The sequence below is a fragment of the Mustela nigripes genome, chromosome 13 (genome assembly GCF_022355385.1).
Source record: "Mustela nigripes isolate SB6536 chromosome 13, MUSNIG.SB6536, whole genome shotgun sequence".
NCBI classification, from domain to species: domain Eukaryota; kingdom Metazoa; phylum Chordata; class Mammalia; order Carnivora; family Mustelidae; genus Mustela; species Mustela nigripes.
Window position 1 is genome coordinate 120981414 of NC_081569.1, and position 17686 is coordinate 120999099.

A 17686-nucleotide genomic window follows, 5' to 3' on the forward strand; every position below is an offset into this window, starting at 1 on the left:
TGGGTTTAGGCATATCTTGATTCCATCTGAAGCTTTCAAATCAGATAAATGTGCAGTCACCCATAATAACAAGCATAGCATTTCTATTAAAAAAAAAAAAAGCAGGGATATGTAACCAATGGATTTAAAAGACGGATTTTTTTAGGTTTTAATAATGTTCCCTTGATTTGTCATGAACAATAGTTAATATCATCTACTGAGTGAAGTTGTGATATCTCCATCATCAAAAATTTTAACCATTGACAAAGAAGTTGCCTTGAAGCCTTGTCAGTCTTAAAGCTAGTCAATTTATTAAGAGACAGGAAATAATTAAGAGCCTAAGAGTCACGTTTAGGTTAATTCCGACTCTTGTCATTTTACAGGTTTTGTGATCATGGACCAATCACTATACTTCTTGGGAAACTGAGCTTTACAATCTGAATAATGATGATAACGTATCTTACATGGATAAAGACAAAATGTGACCACATGTATCAAAGCATTCTATATATGGTCTTACATAGGTGATCAACGATTATAAGGTGCCATTATTCTTGTTTTAGATTAGTTTATATTCAGGTGCCCAAAGGAAATTTAAGGTTGCATGTCTAATTACCAAACACAATTCCTAAATGTTCAATCATGTAGTATATGTTTGAAAAGTTAATTCAAATTCAATTCTAATTTTATCAATTCACTATCACTTTGTGTCATCTATTAAATACCAAGATCATCTAATATATACAACTAATGCATCATCAAATTTACCAAGAAGTACATGGATTTCTTTTGTCACCCTAGACACTGTGGTGAGTTGGAGAGAATGCAGTCTCTGAAAATCTGGAAAGTGTTAGTATATGAGCTTATTGCATGATCTATGAGCTCCTTAGCAGCAGAGTCATATTTTTCTCCAAATCCCCAGAAGGATCTAACATAGTACTCTGTAAAAGTAGATAAGGAGTGAACACTTTGGATGGACAGATTTCTTTAGGAGCACAGGGAAGTGGAAGATATGATTGATGTGCCAAAGACTACATTTTATTCCTCTCTGAAAACTCTATACTCACCCAGGTTCCTGGAACAAAATAGAAGGATCTTAATAACTTTTTTTTTTCTTTTGGTATGAATTGTATTCCTTGACTAAGGGTCTGATTTTCACAGAGTAAGGTCTGTAATTCTTGGTAAAAGTAACTAGGAGTTGCCTGAACATTACTTGACATAAAATCTCCCAAATGGAATGTGAATCATCTGTTACCATTGTCTTTCATACTTAATTTTCCAACAGAGTCTACAAATAATTAACACTAGTTAACTGAAGTGTCGTGATTTTATTTCCTGATTTAATCTCTGTCAAATACATTATTAGTGAAATGGTCAAGAAGAGTTAAGAGAAAGGGCTCTGGCAAACTTTGAGATTAATCTGAGTTGAAGTGAAGCATATGAATAGATACATTTTCATGAGTGCTCATTAGAAGTATGTGTACATGAGCTGTAAACAGATCTGAAGTAGAAATGTACCATGAAAATATGTCAAAGAAAATTGACATTTAAGACCAATAGCTTATGTGTTGAAATAGGAAAAAAAAAAAAAAAGATTATTCTGATTGGATAACTACATTGGTATTTATCTCTACCCTAAACAACATGGATTTTACAAATACAAAACAATATGTTTGATGTATGTGTGTATACTAAAAAGATATTCATAGAAACACACAATCTAGTTGGGAAGTAGAAAAGAACATGAAGATGTCATAGAAATCCCTCACACAAAAAAGGCTCACATGGCCTTAAAAAACACTTCTTTAAGGTAGGAGAAAGGGAAAGATCCTACTACCTTCTTCATCCCTGCCATCCTCCTGCATCATCAGGAAGCATCCCATATTTCTTTTTAACATTAAGAATGCAAGTATTGGTAGAACCCCAATGAACTTACTCAGATAAACACAATGTGGTTTTCTTTTAAAATAAGCCTTTACTGAATATATCAACAAGGTACTGTATAGTGTGGAGTGAAGTTGATAGTTAACAAAATGTGTGACATGGTAGGTCTCAGAGGGTGTGTAATGCAGAATCTTCCAGCCCCTTGCAGTCCCTTGTCACTGAGAACACACTAAACGTAAACCGGAAGCAAATCAACGTATGGTTCAAATAATAACAAATCACTGGAATTAACTTTCAGTGAATATATACTGGTCCTAGGAGGAACAGACAGTGGTGACAGCTTCACCTTACCTCAAAAAGGTTATAAATCTTACATCCTATGGATATCTTTATAAATGCCTCGGGGTGTGCATTTTTGTGTGTGTGTGTGCACACGCACATGTGTGTTTCATACTCGTTTAAAAATGTCTGTTGCAATGGCCTTGCTTTGTGCTCTTCGGTGAATGTGCCGCTAGAAAAAGAAAAATGAAAACCATAGCACAAGACTCTGATCCATTTCTTACAACAACAGTATCATACATGTACAAATCTTTCTCCCCACAATCTGTGACAAACATCCCAGTTGCCAGTAATTGTCTTTTGACCCTGCTGAAGAAATCGGAGAAGGATATAAGCTACAGCTTTCTTCATTAGTATTTTGACTGAAAAAAAAACAAAAACAAAAACAACAAACAAACAAACAAACAAAAATCAGGCCAGTTTTGACTATGATTAAGAATTAGGAGAGTGTTTTGTTTGTATCTCTTTCCCTTTGGGGCACAAAGAAACTGCTTTGCTTTCCCATGAAGCAGGAAAATCATGGGCAAAACCATTCTTCTCATGTTCTAAAGTAATGTCTTCTTGTTGTAGGTTCAAGAAAAATGCTATACACAAAGAAAGCAATGGAAATGAACCACTTCATGGTCAAAAGTTGCACTGAGCTCTCCAGCTGAGGTTCCCCAGACTAGTGCAGCAACTGTTCCGTGTAAGTTGTGTTTGGACTGAGTGTCCTGCTGGCCTCATGCAGAGCAGGTTTTCCACAAAGGGGAAGGAAGTTGTGATCTTGTGAAATGACTAAGACATCATGATCTGCACTCATAGGAAATGGGAACTTAGAATTAGCTACTTCATTAATAATTTTGCCAGACTAGTCACATTACAGGTTTTTTGTTTTTGTTTTTGTTTTTACCTCAGGGAACATATCTAATATATTTTCAACAAGCATCCAGATAATTAGAAATTGCATTATTTCTCATGGGATGGAAATACATAGGGAAACACTTTTTGTCTCTGCCCGTGGTTGTGCATTGCAAAGACTGTTAATGCATTTGAGAGTTTTGTGGGAAGCCCAGAGCCTCTCTCCATTCAAGCACGTCTCCCCAAACAAATAGGTATTAATGATAACCCTGGGTATGAATAACGATCCGCAATATCTGTGTGATCATGGGTATATCTTTTCCTTTTAGAATTTCCTCTGCACGGTGACAGTCCCCTAGCTCTGAAAGTGGCTGTGTATTATCTGATCATCTTGTTTGGTCAAACAGCGGCAAGCTCTTTACAAGCCAGTTCCTTGTGTATGGCTTTGTTCACGGACTGGGCCTGCACCTTTAACTGTGACTCTTGACTAATCTCAAAATACAAAACAATGACAGCAAAAGAAGCTCGAATACAGAGTAGAACACATTCCTATGACCATAAATGCTAGTCAAATCCTAATCCAACACCTCTGGTTGGTTATTCAGCAGTTTTCCTAAGACACATAAGACATTACAAATACAGTGATGTGCTTTCTATCCTGATATAAGCGAGAGCCCCAGGTATGCCATGACAAATGACACATTGATATAAATTTTAGCAGTCTCTGCCGTATTGTGTGCAAGAGCAAAGGGAAGCCTATAACTACATTCTATCTCTTCAGGAACATCTTCTAGCAAAGGAACCACTTCAAGTGACTAGGTCTTCATTGTACCAGTTAAGCCCCAAATAATTTTATGAATCCCATAAGACGTCATAGAAACCTCTCCAACATTGGTCTTCTTGGCCCAAAGCAAAAATGTCTCAGCAGCTCGGGTTATACACACAATAGAAATAAATGAAAATGATTATTTTGTGGATAAGAGAGAAAAAAACCCTCAAAAGTCCAAGTACCATCATTTGAACACATAGTTTTATCTACACAGCCAAGGGGAAGAGGACAGTGGAAGGGAATTATCCAGGTAAGTACACAAAACCCCATGTCATTGTCCTGAACCTTACATGGCTTACCGTTTACACGGATCACCTTCACAGACTGTCTTGTCCCTTTGCCGTGTGGAATTAGGTTTAAAATAGCAACAGCCAAAATTTGCTAGCTAATAGACTAAAAGGGAAACCTAAGCCACTTTAGAATTAATTCAAATTAATTCGTAGCTAATTTCAGCTCAACTGACTGCAGTTTTGATTCTTGCTTCTACAACATTATAACTTCGGTTATATTTTCTGCTTATTCTGAGGGATAAGGGAGATTAAAACATAGAAGTTGGGGGTACATTATTAAAGAAAATAAAGCTCTTACTATAAAGAAAAACTTGCATAGCATTTTATACCTAAACTCTTACAAAGAAGACACATCACAGTTCTATTTTGTTAAAAGTGAGAGAGAGAGAGAGAGAGAGAGAAAGCGAAAATGATTGTGACATTAACTTCATAGGTCCCTAAAAAATGGCCAGCGGTAAAGGAAATATGCAACACAGGATGAAATTTGATTTTATAAGGAATTTTCCAAGGGTGTGTGTGTTTTAGATAATGTATGCAATCGATAGCCCTTCTACATCTAAAAGGAGTAAGTTATACATACTTTGTGAAGATGGGCATTGCTTCCAAAATATCTAGAATTAAACACAGACATCCCTCCCTTCCCTGTGTCCTCTGCTGTATGCCCTACTCTGCCAAGATTAGGGGAACAAGCGCACACTCCCTGACTTGTTCATTTTTCATGTTATCCTGTTAATAAAAGATTGATCATCCCTCCATGATTCCCAAAGAAGAGGGACATCCAAGACTGAAAAGGAATAAATGAAATTTCAAAACTGGAACAGGGTCAAAGTCAGTTCAGGGGGGAAACTCGGGATTGCTTTAAAAAAAAATTTAAAAAATCATCCAGCTTTGATGTGTCCCCATAGAATTATAAACACTGAAAATTAGTATACATTTTAAAGTGTTTAAGTATATATGGATATTTTGTGCAACCAAAACTGTCATCTAAAATTTTCTTTCAAATTTTAAGCAGAGTGGGAAAAAAATCAAAAAAGGTAGCATAAATAGCTAATTACGAAAATATATGTGAGGTGATTGGAAGACAAATTTGCAAGGGGATAAAGGTATTAATTCAAGCTATTTCAACATGATACGTGTTAACACAGTCATTTGATAAAGTATAGCAGAACCGCTCATCACTTGTTTTTGTCTAAATGGTATCAATAGTTTTTAAATAACAAGTTCAGTATATTCCAAATGCTAACCTCTTGTTGGTCTAAATATCATGTTGACATAGCTGCAGTGAATCTACCCAAATAATTCTCATTATCAAAAATAATTCCATTCAATATAATTCTTCCCATTATTTTATTAGCCTCTTCTAAAAAAGTATTCTAGAATATATCTCTGTTGAATGTGATTCAACCTGACATATAATTTGAATAGTAACACTTTTAAAGGGAGTTTTCTTGCTGGAACATCCTACCTGTCCCTGCAGATGACTGAAATCAGACTCAAGTCTCTAACTCTGTTATCATATAGGGTCAAGGAAGCATGAGGAGTGATTTTTAAGCTCCCGGTCAGAAAGCCAACACCCGAGTTTGAAGTTCTTTTCCAAAATGTCATTTGCTGGGTTCTGACGGGTTGGGTTAACTTATCTTACAGGAACGGGCTTCCTCATGATGCTTTTCTCTATTTCCTGCTTTGGGTCAACTCAGGATAACTACCTCCTTTCTTCTATTTCAAGATTTTTAACTTCTCTTCCAGACTAGGAAGGGCAGAACTAGCATGAAGGTATCTGGGCCATTTCTTGTTTCACCCACATCACTTAGCCTACCCTGACGAGCTCTTCTAATCTGCCCTTTCATCTAACCACCGACCGACCGTGAGAAAGGAATTGACTCTGACAGCTTCCACAGCAAAAATGGTTAATGTGCCTCATGAGGAAGAATCACTCCGTCTTTTGCCTTGGCGTTGGGTTCTCCTTGTACAACCCTGTACAGTACTTCAGCGACTATTTTTTTTTTTTTAAGATTTAAAAAGCAAAGAGTTACAAAACTGTTTGTAATTAACTTGAAATAGAAAAGATAGCACTTTTTTTTTAAATCCCATTATATAGTACACCGTATAAATTACAGAGTATTCAAATGCACAAATGCATCTGAGTAACATTTATCAAATGTAATTCGCGTGTCTCTAGGCGCACACACGTGTGTGTTCTCGAGAGTCTCACCGTCCGCCTTCCTAGCGCCGGGGCTCGGGCTGTCACGTGTGGCAGTGCTCCAGATCTGGAACGCTGCTGTTGCAGTATCGCATGTTGTTGGGGATGTGGCAGTCTGTGTAATTAATGCCCCCGTTCGGGGTGTAAATGGGCTGCAGTCTGAAATCTCCTTTAAGGAGCTGATCGTTATTTAAGGAGACGATCTGAAAGCTGGTTTCGGTCATCTCCAGGATGGAGTTGTCCTTCTTGGTGCCGGCCTCGCAATAGTCATCTTTCCGCCGGCCTCGGTTATACTTCCACTTCTGGGACGTGTAGCGCCCCTTTTTGTGCATGTGCCAGCAAAACACACTGAGCAAGACCACGAGCACGAATATCACTGCCCCCCCGATCAGGCCGGCCAGCAGAAAAGGGGAGCCCATGCTGTGGGAAGTCGTCTGCTCGTGGCTGGAAGCAGTGTTGCTGCCGTTGTTCAAATAGGAGGCGTGGGTGGTGGCCTCAGAACAAATGGTATCCTCCACAGCTCGGTAGTTAAAAGCATCCAGGGGCACCAAACAAATCCGGTAGGTGGATCTGGGCTCCAGGTTCACCAGGCTCAAGTGCTGCTTCTCCCCGCTGACGATGCGTTCCTGGACGATGCCGCCCACCAAACTGTGGCCCATTTTCACCCACGTGAGTTTGTATGCCATCACCGTGAAGAGAGAGAGCCAGCTGACTTGAATGGACGTGTCGTTCACAAAATGGATAGAGAGCTGGATCCGTTCAGAAATTGGCGGGGTCGCTCTTTCCCTGCCGTCCCAGTCAGGAATGGTGGGCAGTCGGGAGGTGGTGGGAGTCAGGGGGGTATCGCTTCTGCTGGGGGTTGGGGCAGAGAGGGTGGGGGGCTGAGTCGTTGGAGAGGCTGTACTTGGGGCCGGGGTGAAGACGGGCAGCCCAGGGGTCGTGGTGGGGCACGATAAAAGATTCATATTCAGCTCCCTGACGGCCATCCCCCGGACTTGCTCGGGCCCCTGGCACATGAAACCTCGCACGTTGAGAGATGAAGGGATGTATCTGAGCCATTCCGTGACCCATTTAATGCTGCAGTCGCAAAACCAGGGGTTATTCCGAGCAGTGAGTTGCTTCAGGTTGGAGAGATTATCAAAGACCCCTTGAGTCAACACGCGCAGCTGGTTGTTGGATATATCCAGCCGTTCCAGCTTGCGCAGGTTTGAGAAGGCGGTCAGAGGGATGTGGTTGATCTGGTTGTCCTGCAGGTAGAGCTTGATCAGATGTGTACCTGGGAGATCGGGAGGGGGGTGGGAGAGGGAATTCCGCACGATGGAAAATTCCTTGAGCTTGGTGAGGTGGCTGAAGGTGCCCTCGGCGATGCCCTTGTTGGTCAGGAGGTTGCCGTCCACGATCAGACGCTCCAAACTCGTGAGGTTCTGAAAGGCCATGTCTGATATGACAGCGATTCGATTTTCATCCACTCTCAGCTCTTGCAAATCCACGGGAAGCCCCACAGGCACACTGCTCAGGTGATTCTTGGATAGAAACAACAGTTTGAGGCTAATAGCCTCCCGGAAGGCCCCGTCCTCCACCCCCACTGTGGATATCGAGTTGTCATCCAAGTGAAGCTCCTCGAGCTTCAAGAGCTGGGCCAGAGCAGCCCGTGAAATGGTCTGAATGTTGTTTTCCTGCAAATGGAGAACTCTGACGTTCTTGGGAAGGTTCATGGGGAATTCATCCAGTTGGTTGCCATAAAGGTAGACCGTGTGCACGGAACGGACGTTGTGCAGTTCTGCAGGAAATCCAGCATTATTAATTTGGTTGTTGTGGAGGTAGAGTACGGTTACGCCCTCCGGGATCCCAAGAGGCACTGAGGTCAAGCTTCGCTCATTACAGTAGACAAAGTTCCTATCGCAGCGGCACACGCTAGGGCACGCCAAGATTTCTGACACTTGTGAGTAGAGCCCCAAGGAGATAAGAAGCCAAGATTTCAGGAAAAAAGCCCCATGGTTGGGCCACTGTGTGGTCTGTAGGCCCATTTCTGAAGTACAGAAACAAAATACAAGGTGGTAGGGAATCTAAAAAGAGAAGAAAAAAAAATATATATATATATATAGCAAAACCAAAATGATTGGACAGGGTTCTGTTAAAGTCCAGAACTCCAAGTAGAGGAAAAGTCTTGAAGGCCTGTGGTAAAAGAATTCTCCTATGGTCTCTGGTCTTATCAGCCTGTATTGTCTTCTTTGTTATTGTCCTCCATGTGAAAAAAAAAAAAAAAAAAAAAAAAGAAAGAAAGAAAAAAGAAAAAAATCAATAGGGAGAATTTTCCACACAGGCAATGAATGAAGCCAAGTTTTCAGCGGTCACCAGGGGCCCAGCTGGGCAGGCAGAACTGAAACTCCCTTCTCGTATTGTAGATCAGGTCAGCGTTGATCAGACTCTGAACTTCTTGGTTAAGCTCAATCCGCAATCTGTTGTAGGAAAGCAAAGAGAAAAAAGTCAGCTAAGGTCCTAATGGATGAAGGGCTAATCTGATTCTTTGCCCTTCAAGAGCTGGGACCAAGTGACCAGAGAGGCAGGAGCTGGCTTAAAGTGATGTTTTAAGTAACAATAATTTGGTTGAAAAGGTATTCAAGAAAGGAACATGATTCAATGTTGCCTCTCACACTCAGGGGTCATCCTGTGAAATTTACATCCCCATTAGTACCTTCTCTTACATATCTATTTGCATAGCCAAATAGAAAAGAGCAAGGCTCACTGTTGAATCCACTGAGTCAATCTTTAACCCAAGGAGCCACCCAGGCGCCCCACCACTGAATCAATCTTGATGATACCTACAAATCCAATTGGTCACATCTTATTTCAGGACAGCACAAGTGACTGAGTAATTAATACAATTTGAGGGCAAACGCATGAAACCCTTTCTAGTTATAAATAAACAAAGGCAAGATAGGGACTGATGAAGTCCTTTAAAAAGATGTGTCCTTTTGATCTGATGCTAAATGAAATCAAGTCAGAGAAAGTAAAATACCACATGATCACTCATATGTAGAATTTAAGAAATAAAATAGATGAACACTGGGGAAGGGAAGGAAAATGAAACAGGAGGAAAATTGAGAGGGAGGCAAAACATGAGAAATGCTGAAGTCTAGGAAACAAACAGGGTTACAGGACGGGAGGTGGGTGGGGTGACGGAGTAACTTGGCGATGGGGATTAAGGAGGGCACATAAAGGAAAGAGCACTGGGTGTGATATGCAGTTGATGGAGCACTAAATTCTACCTCTGAAACAAATTTAAAAAATAAAATAAAATAAAAAGATGTGTCCTTTCGATCTGACACTGTGAGGGAGAGGGATAAAAGTAACGCACAGAAGCATGCATGAAGGCAAAGGGAAGATTTCTCTTTTCTTCCCCACTTTTTGCCTCTTTTCATCTTCGCCCTTTTCCAAAATAGTTTACGCTTGAGTTACCAAGGAGAACGACTAGGCTCCAGTCCATGATAACGTTTCTATTTATTCCCCCTTTAGGGACCTCCACGTACAGATGCCACGTACAGATGAGATACACCCTTCCAATCTCCTTGAGAGCTGCCAAACTCATGACTGGGAATAAGCTATTTTTCACTTCTACCACCTTCCTCTCATCTGTGAGGGCTTTTTTTCCACTTTTCAAGAAGGACCTTCAGCAGACTTTGAAATGCTAGCACACCCAGTTGGGGAAGTAAAGGCAATCCACAGATAGTAATGATGCCTTCCTGCTCTGTGTGTTCTGTCTGTTTTTAGATCAGAGAGGTAAAGCAGTTAATTGGAAGGTGCCAGATTTGATTTCCTTACAAAATAAGCTAACATGACAGGACATGGCAAGCTATGAGTTTCTTAATTCTCACCAACAGACAGAAACTCAAAACAACTTATATCGAGAAGCACAGAGGAACTACTTGAAATTGTTCCCTTTGTTATCTTTAGAAACATAATTTAAAAAAGAAAAAAAAACACTGTAAATGCTGTTTAAGTGTCAAGGATATTGTAAATTTGTTCCACTACTTAAAAAAAAAAAAATTGTGAACACCTTAAAAAAAAAAAATGCCTCTGGTGACCTGAAACAGCAAAATGCATGTCTTACTATTCAAAAGCTTTTAAAGGGAAAGGGGTGGGATAAGGAATGCTTGTCCAGGCAAAAACTGCCTGAGCTATGATACTGCCTGTAAAAACCAAACATAATTTAATTTGTTAAGACTTAAAAATATACGTTTCCCACTAGACAGGAGCCATGCCCCCACTCCAGCAAAAATCTCCCTGTCTGCTTAAAGAATAATTTATAATACAAATGGGATAGTACAGGAAAAATGAGTTTAATGTCACCACCCTGATGTCATCCTTAGCTCAGATTTCAAATTTTACAACCATCTCGGTGTTCCCCAATAGCATGCTACTCGAAGGTGATCCTGGTCCAGGAATGTGAACTCAAGCTGGGAAGTTGTTGGAAAAGCAGAATCTGCATATTAGCAAAAACCCAAGATGTACACCTTAACATCTGAGAGGCATTCCCCTAAACACAGTAACATCTTATTTATTCATTCAAACGTTTATTAAATATAAAACAAATGCAAGAGCATGTCAAATAACTCTTAAGGAGGAGTAAAAGCATAAGGCATATTGATCACTTGGGTCCCCAGGAGATAGTCTCAAATTGTATCTTCTCCATAAATGACATCTTGTAGAAGGAGTAGTGCAATGACATACCATACACTTGGCCTCAACATACCCTTGAAAATGTATGTCTGAGTGACAAGCACTAATGCCCAGTAGAAGCTTAACAAGTTTTTTTTGTAATCAGGGAAGCCCGCTTGATATAGCAGGATTTATTTAAGAACAAACATCTGTTTGGTGCCATTCACATTTACTCCTCACAGGAGGTAGGAAAGTGAGACCCATAGAACCACAGAACAGAACCTAACCCAGTTCTGAGTATTCCACAGGAATCTTCGACATGGAATGCCAGCACAGAATAAATAGAATCTCCGAAGAGAGAAAAACAGCTGCTCCAGAGTTCTAAGTTCCTAAGTAAAAAGAATGGATGGTTCTTAACTATGTTTATAGCCAAGTTTTAGGGCCCTGGAAACAAGGAACTAGTACTTGAGGATGATCGAATTTACTTAGAAAGGTCATCAGGTAACAACCACAAAGCAATAATCACTGGGAGCTAACAAAGTACTTGGGTTTTGGACCTGGAAACTATCATGTTCCCAAATTATACATTTTCCATTTGTCTGCACCTCGTCTTCTGTACGGAAGGGGAAAAGCCGCACCCCCTCACCGTTTGCCCCAGGCCTTGCTCTCTTGCTGACAGACTCTACTTAGGAGTGCTTCTTTTGTAATTATGTAAGAGGAGGATGTGGTCCTGAAGAAATCCTCTAATAGGATTACTTTGGGCAAACTGTCAGGGTTTATCCACCTTAACAGAAGAAAAGTCCCATCAAGATCACAATAGGTTGATCAGCTATGACAACTTCAGTTCTGAATGAAAACAAACTCTCGGGGTTTTCTTTGAATTTCTTGAGAATCCCACAAATTTACAGCAAATAGGCAAATAGCAGACGTGTTGTAATCCTTGCATCAATGACAGCCTATATTTGTCTGTCAATATACTGTATCTTTGCATTCTTTACACTTTGCATTCAAATTAATGCAAGTGTAAAATTACAAACATCTAGGCAATAATGACCTTTTTTTTTTTTTTTCCCACTGAAGTAGTCTAAAATTTCCTCTATATTTTCAGGTTAATTCCTATGTAATACTGAGAGCAGAAATGCTTTCAGACCTTAAGCTGGAGACTCTATTCTTAAAAGAAAGATGGGATCCAGAGGGAGACAAAGTGTAAGAGACAGGAACAAACTGACGGTTGCTGGGGGTGGGGGATGGAGAGGGGGGGGGGGGTTATGGACAGTGGGGAGGGTATGTACCATGGTGAGTGCTGTGAATTGTGTAAGACTGATGCTTCATAGACCTGTACCTCTGAAGCAAATAATACATTATATGTTAATTTAAGAAAAAAAAAAAAAGAAAGAAAGAAAGAAAAAGAAAAGGAGAAAAAAAAAAAAAGGAAAAAAGAAAGCCTTATAGTAGAATGGTCAAAAGCAAGGCCCCCAGTTCTAGTCCCACTCCTGACAAGGAGTAGCCTCAAGATCTTGACCTTTGACACCTTCCTTCCCTCACCTGGAAGATTAGGATAATAAATAGCTCCTAACTAGTAGTATTCTTGAGAGAATTAAATGGGATAGTATTTGCAGAAAGCTTTCATGATGTCTGACACAGGCAAGAACATAATAAATAGAAACCATTATTCTCTCCCTAATTATGATTATTTATGTTGTCCAAAGAGGTAAACTCCAACATGTACTGCAAAATAAAATCACCTTGAACCTGCTAAGTTCTATGCCTTTCCATATACTCCAGAATTTCTCAACCTCAGCACTATTGACATTCTGGGCTGGATAATTCTGTGTGGGGCTGCCATGAACATCCAAAAATGTTTCCAGTCACACTGTCATAGCATATGTCCCCTGGGGTGACAAATCATTCCCAGTTATGAACCACTGACCCACAGCATCTTAAAAGTGCCTTAGAAGATTAGCATTATTATTCTAATTTTATAGAAGAAATTGAGCATAGATTTCTAATAAACAGAGGCTAAAAATGCTTCTTGTCATGGACACCAAAAAAAAAAAAAAAATGAAAATGTAACATGCTTTTCATTCATTTATTCAACCAATATTTCTTGGGCACTAGAACGAGAATACAGACTGAGGCGGAGCTAACGTGGGTTTTGGCTTCACGTGCTTGACTAAAGTTAGTGAGGGTAGAGAAATTAATAAACAGGGAATTACGGTACTATGTAAAGTATCCCACTCTTAGGGTATCAGAGGATTACGGTACTGCAGAAAGAGCTCTAACCTAGTCCCTGGGGTATCAGGAAAAATGCTGCAGGACAGAGATTGTTTATGTGCTGGTCTGAAGGCTAGAAAATTGCAAGCAAGGGAAGAGATTCCAGAAGTTCTGCACATGGACCCAAGCTGGTTGTAACAGGGATCAAAAGGTGAAAGCCAGTCCAGCCAAAAGAAGAAATAAAACTTGGACAGCACGTTCTCCCAACTCTGCCTGCTTCTCACTTGAGGAGTCCTACTTCCAGAAGATAATAAATAAACCTATGTTTCAAGTTCACTGGCCATTTCCATTTATAAGTCTCTAAATATTGGGAATAAAAGATTTTGCTTACAAGATGAGTTTCAAATATCAAGGGCAAAACTTGTTTTTTGTTTGGTTGGTTCTGTTTCTCCTTTTCTATTTGTTTGAATATTGCACTGAATATGCTTCCTTTCCAGGAGAACTAGAGATTGTGAAGAATGGTTTAATGGAAGGTGCTAAGGAAAAACAGGAATTTTCACTGAAAATAGAAAACACAGTTTCCAAAGGTTGAGTATAAATCAACATGGAACAAACGCTCTTTGGAGACTCCCAAGAACCTGGCCCTGCCATTCTGTTAAAGCTGACCGTAATGGCAGCAGTTTTTCTGGGCTACTTTACTCTAATTTAACTCTTTTCATAGGAACTGAGACTCAAAGCGTATAAATCACGTAAAAGCTTTCAGCAAAGTGTTTCCCTCCCAGTGCTGCATAAGAAGATTTTTTTTTTTTAATTAATTCCAGGAGCCTGTATTCCAGGAGCGCTTAATAAACTCAGACTATAAAAATCATAGTACAGAAAATAAGAATTGTCAATAAGCACTGCTGATTACATAATATAATGACACCAGGACAAACCCAATAAAATCTTAATGGTCTCAGCATTGGCTGGATTGTAACAAGACAGCCCAGTGCATGAAAGGCTATGAATGAGAAAGCTAACCCAAAGAGGGATTCTCTACAAAAGTTTCCCTGGGTACCTGGGACTTAGCACTTCTGGAGTTGGACACTTTGTGCTTAAAATCAGACACACAGGTGCAGAATCCATAGCCCCGACTATACTACAAGTGTCTCTGTTACAATCTGGAAACACTAAAACAATTTATAGATCTTGTGCACATTTCCACATTCCGGAAGATAGGTTATAAATACTGTTCTTACAACAGTCAGGAGAGTTCTATAGTTAGCGGGCCAAGATGTGGGGATTAGCAGAGGAATTTGGGGGAAAATATAACAATAGCCTCCCCTAACTTGAAGCCATTTTTCCATCTCATTCACTGACACTTAACCAAGCCCCTTGAAGTTTCTCATTAGATGAACATTTTTATTTGCTGAAGAAAAGAAGGGAAGAGGGAGAGAAGGAGGAAAAGAGGAAAGGAAGGAAAGGAAACACTTTATATAAATAGTTGACAATTCCCTGGCTCCAGTCAGTCTAGAATTGAAAACATTAAAATTGGACCAAAAAAAAAAAAAAAAAAAAAAAAGCTATTCTCCTGGCAAGTATAAAATTCTCTAACACATTTGAAGAGTTGTTCCCACATGGCTTCCAATGCAGTTGGTTCAAATAATAAGTTTGGAACAAGCAACCAATGTTAAAAACTCAAGTGCACAAACTTTGAGGACACATGCGTTACTGTCTCTGGCTGTTCTTCACCCGCTACAGAGCTCCCACTGACCAATTCTCGGTTCCACCAAAATCTTCATATCTGGATGCAAGCCTGGGGCTTCATGATGTTTAAACTTGGGGGTGAACAGACACTAATAGAGAAGAATTCTACTGAGATAGGACCAAGAGGACTAAAAAAAAGAAACAAGTATACAGTTCATAAAGGATGGACCCCTAGAGCCCATATCTATCCATTTTTCAATCCATTTCCAAAGAAGATATTCGCTCAATTATACATTCATTCATTTGCTCAAACAAATGTATACAGAGAACCTCACGGTTCAAGCAAGGAAAACAGCTGGTTTCCGAGGCTCTTCTCTTTGAGAGGACTTTGCCTCAGCATCAGATTCAGAGATTCTCCAACCCCAAGGGAAAGATGGTGAAAAAAGGAGTTTTCTAGGTAAATCCTACAAATGTTTGGTTTGATAGGTCTTCAAAGAAGGCTGTGCATGTGCCTTTTGTTTATATTCTCCAGAGGGATCTCATGATGAACCACCTTAGAGTTTGACTGCCCAAATACCCACTATAAGGGCATGGAGACAACCAGTTTTTCTCTTTTTCTGGATCAAATTGACTTGTGAGAGGTGGAGCAGTAGAGGTGGTGGCCTGGCAAAAGCAAAGGGTTTGGGGTAAGTTAGAGTTTGGTTTTGACCTCAGCTCAGCGACTCCTCCAAAGCATGACAATAGGCACTTGACTTAACCTCCCTCTCTTTGTTCATCTCAAGAGGGGATAATAAGGCATGCTCACAAAATCCTTGGGAAGACTAGAGGTCACACATGTGAAGTAATGAAGAATACCAAGTCGGCACTCAATAAACTGTGCTGGGCTCTGGCGACAGGTACCCAGACAGTTTTCTGACTTGCCGGTGGTGTTAACTGAAATTGGTAGTATACTTTTCTCACAGTTGTTAGGCTGCAAATCATTTCAAGTATAATCGAACATGTGGAAAACATCCGCTCATTATGTGTTGGCCATTCCCATTTTTAGCTTTAAAAAACCAGCAGCAATAGCAAAAAGCCTCCTGCTCAGGGAGCTTTTGTCCTAAATTTAGTAGAGAGTTGGTTCTTTTGAATCCATCAAATTTTACTTTCCTCTTTTGTTTACCGATCATAGTTCTTTTCTTTGGAGATATACACATATAGCTTCCCACCCATCAACACTGCAAATATGTGGAGACATGTACTGAGTCAATCAGATCTTCTCCTTTCCTATGTAAATGTCCCATTTCTTTCCTTTGCTTCAGAATCTTAGCAGTGCTGATGCCTCCATTTCTTGATATGTGCTGTCTGGAATGGAAAACAAGACCCATGTGGTGAGACCAGTACCACGTACAGCCTAGCCAACCCGTGGGGAGTACCCACCCCCTGCCAGGCATAGACCCGGTTACTAGAAAGATATCTATGGCACAGGCTCCATGTTTGAGTATCTATTCACATCAGATCAAATAACTCTGTGCATGAAGCTCTTTATAATTCTAAAAAGCATTTTAATATATTTCATTTCTTGTAATCCCACAACAACCCATAGGAGATAGGCATATCAACCTCAAATGAAGTCTACAGAGATGAAGTAGTTTGCTTGAAGCCATATTGACAGAATGAACAGAGGATGGTATTATAAATTTTCCCTAAGAAAATACTAGCTACTGGCATGATTTTATGAATGGCGTTAGTTATGATGGTATTAAAACCAACATGCACTTTCCTATAAAAACAAAAGCCTCTCCCTACTGATTAAATATACAAAACTATCAGTAGCCTGGCATCTGAAGTGAGTAAAACTGCCAAGATGGACTGATGCATAAATAAAGGGTAATTATCCCAGGGAGCCCATTGTGTGTTCTTCCCTGTGACTCCAGGACTCAGCAGGAGTGGGAAACTTAGCTGCAGTTCAGCTGGTGGCCAGCATCAAGGTGCCAAGGACGGGAGGAGTCTGAAGGACTTGAGGCTACTGATAGGCTGCTACCAAAATGATCAGCAAAGCTTCCTTTTTCACTTTATCTCAAAGAACCCCAAGTTGGCCGCCACCACATTCTACAGCTTGGGAAGGTCTTTATGTGGGGCCACTGTGGCAAAAGCTGTTGAAGCAGTAAAGCCAGTCACCAATTGCCCAACATATGGCCACCTTCTGGATACTAATAGCTTGGGATGAGATGTCGTAGGTATCAAGAAGTCCTTGAATTCCAAGGGAAGAAAATCTGTAGAAAATGAGATCAGCATTCTAACAGACAATAATTTTAAGGAAGATCTTGCTAGATCTTTTTTTCTTTTTTTTCTTTTTGTAGGGTACTGTTTCTAAATAATCCCATAAGAACACTTGACTCCAGAAAAGTCAAAGATCTCTTCTGTCTTCTGCCCTAAGAATACACACGCAGTGCTCACTCTGAATACTTGTGTCCCTTTCCATGCTGTCCCCCAGTCTGTCATGCCCCCAAGCATTCACCAAGAGTGGGGGAGGGAGAATGAGAAGTCATCTTCTTTTCTTCCCTTCTTCTCCCTCTTTTTTTAAAAGGAAAGCTATGTTGGGACAGGACAAGAGATTGGAGCTTCCTGTTCACACTGCCCTTAATAATTCAACAGAAGAAATAAGCAAATGACTATAATCACTTTCTGCACCCCTAGACTCTGGTGCATTTCCGACTTGAGTTCAAATTCAGCTAAATAGTCAAATACCTATTAAGAGCTAACCACTGCTAGTATGGTGCAATACTC

At 40.2% G+C, this 17686-nt stretch overlaps 2 protein-coding genes across 3 annotated transcripts in view; both read right to left on the minus strand.

Moving 5' to 3' along the window:
• Nucleotides 1-264: 264 nt before the first annotated feature.
• Nucleotides 265-8385, minus strand: FLRT2 (fibronectin leucine rich transmembrane protein 2). The gene has a single exon (XM_059373581.1). The coding sequence runs from the start codon at nucleotides 8383-8385 to the stop codon at nucleotides 6403-6405; it is 1983 nt and encodes a 660-aa protein (XP_059229564.1). The 3' UTR covers nucleotides 265-6402.
• A 225-nt stretch (nucleotides 8386-8610) lies between these two features.
• Nucleotides 8611-17686, minus strand: part of LOC131998877 (actin nucleation-promoting factor WASL-like) — a 94338-nt gene continuing 85262 nt past the window's right edge. For both annotated transcript variants that reach the window (XR_009398909.1, XM_059371318.1), the window contains exon 2: nucleotides 8611-8817. Coding sequence is in view for 1 of the 2 variants with exons in the window: in XM_059371318.1 (XP_059227301.1) it covers nucleotides 8806-8817 (12 nt within the window). In the remaining variant the exon portion in view is untranslated. The remainder of the gene's footprint in view (nucleotides 8818-17686) is intronic.

What these genes read in the sequence shown, in the direction of transcription:
- FLRT2 (XM_059373581.1), bottom strand. Translation starts at nt 8,385, where the DNA reads ATGGGCCTACAGACCACACAGTGGCCCAACCATGGGGCTTTTTTCCTG.